The sequence below is a fragment of the Gekko japonicus genome, unplaced genomic scaffold, assembly GCF_001447785.1.
Source record: "Gekko japonicus isolate JY-2015 unplaced genomic scaffold, Gekko_japonicus_V1.1 scaffold3060, whole genome shotgun sequence".
Taxonomy (NCBI): domain Eukaryota; kingdom Metazoa; phylum Chordata; class Lepidosauria; order Squamata; family Gekkonidae; genus Gekko; species Gekko japonicus.
In genome coordinates, this window is record NW_015162565.1 from 58,408 (window position 1) to 64,336 (window position 5,929).

General features: G+C 41.9%; 1 protein-coding gene across 1 annotated transcript in view; it reads right to left on the minus strand.

The window, feature by feature from the left end:
- Positions 1–523: 523 nt before the first annotated feature.
- SLC26A7 (solute carrier family 26 (anion exchanger), member 7) overlaps positions 524–5,929 on the minus strand; it is a 113,578-nt gene continuing 108,172 nt past the window's right edge. Inside the window, exons 16-18 of the mRNA XM_015406407.1 lie at positions 4,376–4,430; positions 4,177–4,280; positions 524–731 (exon numbers count right to left, since the gene is read on the minus strand). Coding sequence (XP_015261893.1) covers positions 696–731; positions 4,177–4,280; positions 4,376–4,430 — 195 coding nt within the window. The 3' untranslated portion in view covers positions 524–695. The remainder of the gene's footprint in view (positions 732–4,176; positions 4,281–4,375; positions 4,431–5,929) is intronic.

Below are 5,929 nucleotides of genomic sequence, written 5' to 3' on the forward strand. Positions count from 1 at the left end.
AGGTCCAACTAGAGAATCTTAGCATCAAATGCTAAAACGGCTTCTGCAACTGAGATTGTAGCACATGATGATGGTTATTGAGAACAACCAAAAAATAAAATAACACTATAAAATCATGAGAAAATATGCACAAGACAGGTGATACTTGAAACAATCAGTGAATGCAATGACTTCGACAGAGTGTGACAGAATCAACACTCTAGGGTTGTAGGGCACAGCATGATTTATCCAGTGTGCACTATAGGTATTTAAGAAGAACTGATCTTATATCACTGTTTGTATGTTCAGATACCATCACTTGGGATCAGATACCATCAGCTGCAGAATAAAACTCAATACCTCTGCATTCTCTCACACACAGAAATGGTACCCCTAAGTTGCAACAGGATAGAGCTAAAACAATATACATCACAGTAATGAAGTAGCATCCTAAACTGTTTCTATTTTCAAAAAATATAAATGCATACAAAATATGTAACCATTAAAGAACAATTCAGGTTATGAAAAAAGTCACTTGTGGTAATTCAAAGGGAAACCTTCAGGAACTACACACCAATAAACACTGTTGGTACTGGGTTTGATGGATACTTGGCATACAATTCATTACCAACAAATCTTGTGCTTAAAGATCCAGGGAACGCTGTGTTGTTGCTCCTTCTGGAGGTGAGCAGCTCAGTATACACGTTTGGCTAGCATCAGACCTCACTGTATTCATTAAGCTTGCAGACATTCTAAAATTGAAAAGACAAAGACACTTCAACTGCATGGACATATTTCAAGAATATAATTTACAGAATATCTACATTAACATATGGACCAGCAATAATCCAGGCACGTAATCTGGGAAAATATATCTTGTCCCTACAATCAACAGGTCCGGTATCTGAGGATTATGAACATATGAAGCTATTATATAGTTCATGGTGTCAGAATCTAGCCCAATGCAGTCTACTCTGAGTGGCAATAGCTCTCCATGTTATTAGGAAGACATCTATCTAAGACTTGTTACCCGAAGCCTTTTATCTGGAACAGCCAGGATTGAACCTGGGATCATGTTCTAATATTGATCTATGGCTCCTTTTATGACTGAGATCCTGCTAACAGAATATTGCATTTTGGATTGCATGGATTAATTTATGGGGGGCAGCCCCGTAGCTAGGGAATTTGGGGGGAGGGGGCGTCGAGGGGCCCACCAGCTAATTAAACGAAAGTACAATGCAGGTGGTAAGTTGTAGCACTTTGGGAGGGAGGGGGCCCAGAAGAAACACCAGGGGGCCGGGCCCCATGGGCCCCATGCTAGCTATGGGCCAGATGGGGGGGCAGAGGTGTAGACTCAAAGTGTTACTGTTCACTGCTGTAGTATATGTGTGGGATGGATAGAGACTGCTACAGCAGGGACAAAAACAAGTACTTTAGTCAATGACTAATTAAATTGTGGAATTCACTGCTAGAGGACATAGTGATGGCCACTGGGATAGATGGCTTTGAAAGGGAATTAGATAGGTTCATGTCATTGTTATATCAGTATTGTATCATTCTTTAGTACACTATATAAGTTCATGATATGATCTATCTGTCTGCACTGATACGTATTGATGTTACATTGACCCTTGTAAGGCGATTTTACTTGTACTCTTATGACCTAAACTGGAAGATATTTCTTTATTTATATTTAATTTGTCATGTTTTTATTGATTATATTTTACTAATTGTTACAATTTGGAATTTACTTTCATTTTTATTTCTAGGTACATATTGACAAAGGAGCCGTGGTGACTTAGAGGTTAAAATGCTGAGCTGCAGACTGGAAGTTCAGTAGTCCGGCAGTTCGAGACCCTAGTGCTGCAGGACAGAGTGAGCTCCCATCTCTGGCCCCAGCTCCTGCCAACCTAGCAGTTCGAGAGCAAGAAATTGCAAGTAGATAAATAGGTACTACTTCGGTGGGAAGGTAACAGCGTTCTGTGCACCTTGGTGTTCAGTCATGCCGGCCACATGACCACGGAAACGTCTTCGGACGGCGCTGGCTCTTTGGCTTGGAAATGGAGATGAGCACTGCCCCCTAGAGTCAGATTCAACTGGCTTTCAAGCAAGGGAAACCTTTATATTTACTTTACATATTGACAATATTACTGTCTTTAATAAATGTAATTGCTTCTGACACAAGGCCAGATACATTTGTGGCCCCACAAACATTATTTTTGGTGTCATTCAATTCCAGATTGGAAGTAAGTATATTAAATTAGGGTACAGTAAAGTATGCATTTTTAGTATTAGATGGGATTTTTCAATTGGGTAATTTAATATTAATCAAATAGTTTTTATTTCTCCATACAGGATTCCATTTTTGGTTCTATATAGATTGTTTACTGCCTTACAAGTGTAACAGGGGCTTTGTTGTATGTTGTATTCTGTACAATTTGACCTCTGAAGAAGGCTCTTGTGGACTGAAGGCTCTTGTGGGTTCTTTTTGTACATTTGTCACTTTGATTATTTTATGAGGCTTTATTTGGTCCCCTACAAGGTTTTTATATGTTTTTGAAATAAACACGTGTACCTTTGATGTTTTAAACTTTTGGGCATTTACTAGTTTTCTAAACTTCCTTTGGAGGTTTTTGCTTGGTTGGTTCAGTTTTTCTTCCCCTCTCTTTTTGGGTCATGGAAGAGAGGTCCACCAAAGACAAGTAGTCACAAGGGAACCTTTATATTCAAAGGCAGTAAGTCTTGGAATACCAGTGCTAGGAGGCAACATCAGGCCTCTATGCCCTGTTGGTTGGCGCTCTAATGCAACTGGTTGGCCACTGAGTTGAAACAGGATGTTGCAACACTGGTCTGATCTAGCAGGCCTCCTGATATTATGTGATTTTTTTTCTATGCTGCTAAAAAAAGATTCATGAAACTCATTTGTCTCCAATGAGTAATTATTTCCACCAAATCCGCATGAAAAGAAGTGCAGGGAAACAGGCTGTTTGAGATGGTCCATAGATTCCATGGCCACCTCACTTTGGACTAAGCTGTGAGCCTTTCACAGCCTGAAACCAGAAGGCAGGGAGATTCGTAGCATGTGGGACCCTTGAAACCATGTGGTGACTATAAAAGTTGAGGCAAAACAACAACAACAACAAAACCCTAGTTGCTCAAAAAGACCCAAGTCTGCAAAGAACCAATCAAACAGTGCATATGTTTCAAACAGCTAAATGATTGTATTTCCTCCTCTCTGCAGCTGAGCTGAGCTAATACCCACAGCTTTCCTTAGTTCAGTCGATTAGCCTAGAGCAATTTAGGTGGAAAAGAAGGAGGAAGCCTTTTTCTAATTGAATTACCGAATGTGGCTGTTCATGGAAATAGCAGGGAGAAAGGAACAGAAAACAACAGTCCATTGACTATGTTGACTTTAATCTGTCTTGGAGGGGATTCTGTCTTGGGCTATGGCCAACTTTGTAGTCATGCATAAAACAATGGAAAGCCAGACTCCATACGCTGCCTTTGAGCATTTGATTTAAGAACAGTTGCAGCTGTATGGAACCTCCAGTGCGTGCAGCAGGAAGCAGAGGGAATGGCAGAAAGAGCCACAGCTGCAGCAGGTGACCATCACTGGCCACAGTTGACTCCAGCTACCCACAAGCCCAGATGTGCAGGTTGCCTTTGTTTCCAGATACCGGCCGCATGTGTATTCACATGAATTCTGCATATGCAAACAATTATGCCAGAGTCCTGTGGAGCTGTTTGACTTAGAAGAATCACTGGCGGCTGGGGGAGGCCTGATATAAGTTTAGAGTCTCCTGGTGAGTGCAGAAAAGAAAAGACTTACTCACCTCTCTCAATATGGAAGTTTTCAGGTCATCCCAAGAAATTAGCAGGTAGGAGATACAAAAAGGAAATACCTTATCACATAGCCTATAATACAGCCATGCACCTCTTTGCTGCAGTTCTGAAGGCCACTGCTATCAGAGGTGTTTTTTGTTGTTGTTGTTGTTGCTGTTAAAGAATACTATCAGTGGTGATGAACCACAAAAAGCAGAAATGGCATATCGTACAGCTCTCGACTACTAGATGCTGAGAATGAGCAAAGGCTGGCCATGGCACATCTTTTGAATTTCCCAGAGGCATTCAATTGGATATTTTGACCCCAATAGGAAAAAAATGACAGTTCTCATCTCTTTATATAGTTAGACTCACCCTGTGTAGTTGAATAGCACCAACAGCTGAAGAAAGGGACTCAAAGAAGACAGGGCTTTCAGATTCCAGCTTTCCACCGAGCTTCATTGCCTTTATCAACGAAGCTGTAACGTGGCATTACATAGGAACATTTAGACTTTTTCAGCACATCGAAAAGTGTCAGTTGTTAAATTTATATGCTCAGCAAACCAATACTTGCCTTTGCAGTTCACTAGCAAAACATCAATATTTCTTTTTTTAGAATCCATGCAGATCTAAAAGAGTGCAAACATTAAACATCTTACCAAAGAGGACATAGGATCAAATTGAAATGAAAACATTGCCTCTCCTACCCACTACTCCCCATAATTGGGTTTTGATATCTGGTGGCTTTTAAATTAATCCGCTCAGATGGACTACATATGAATATGCATATGGAAATTAGCAAGGCACATTACCCCTCCTCCCACTGCATTAGGAAAGCCATGATTCCTACTTGCGTTTAATATGCATTCAAAGGCTAAAACCCGTAAGGATTTTTTAAAAACAAAAAATATCCATGCTATAATGAATATGGCCACTAGAGAGAGCTGTTCCATAATATAAACATCCCACTCTCTAAACCTATTATAGTTTTGTAGTATCCCGAGACTAATAATGCCACACTGAAAGTGTTTGACTGTGCTAAACTGTTATGTGCTCACTTCGATCTGATAATAACACGAGATAGGATGTAACTTTGATTTTTCTTTTGCAATCTATCTGATCAATATCAAAACAAGGCACAAATACCATATGAGACGCTGCCACGTCTACTGAAAAAATGGGCTAATGCTCAGAACGTTTTGTTTGCATGCAAGGATTAAAATCAGGTTTTGCTGAAAGCATTATATAGAGCAAATATTAACCATACATTGGCCACAATACAGTCAGTGGTATTGGTCTGAATGTACATTCATTGTTTATTCCTAATGCACAATACGGATTTCCTAAATGGTGCATAACAATCTGAGGTCAAGACTTCTAAAATTCTTGCATGGAGCATGCTAACCACTGGATCTCAAGGAGGCCGCTTTTTCAACATATGAAGTCTCTCTGCTCCACCATAAACATCTCCATCAGGGAGTGCATGGCTTTTCTCTGATAAATACCAGCAAAGGGAGAAACCTTTTTTAAAAATATGGTGAAAGACCCTTTTGCATTTTCCTGTCCCAGGGTATCAATGGGCTTTGTAATGTATTCAGCCTGACATGCCCGGACTTGCCCGGGCTGGCCAGGCACAATTCCTATGTTAGCTTCAGTCGAAAGACAAAGGATCCGGAGGATCCAAGCCGGCCCTATCAAAAGGGCTAGCTTCCCAGCCGGGAGACCAATGGTCGCCCGGTTACTGTAAATAGCCTATCGGGAGTAGGGGGTGTGTTTAGGTATGCTTGGTGGCGGGTTTTCTGAACATATATAAACCGGCCTGCGAGCCGGTCAGTTGTCTTTGTCCTGAACTAAATAAAGGTATGCTTAGCTGAAATCACTCTCCGTCTGCATACTTTTCACTGGCGACGAAGGTGGGATCCACGACCCCATGAACAAAGACCCGGACGCCAACACGAGCGCTGCACCGAGCACCGACGCCGAGACCTCCGGGAACCGCGCCGCTTCGCACCCCAGTTCTCCAGCAACCGCTCATCGCCCCGCTCCCGGCTCCGCTCCGCACCCTGCTGACCCCGAGAGCAGCAGCGCCCTCCTCAACGCTCCAGTTGCCGCCGCCATCACAGGGGAC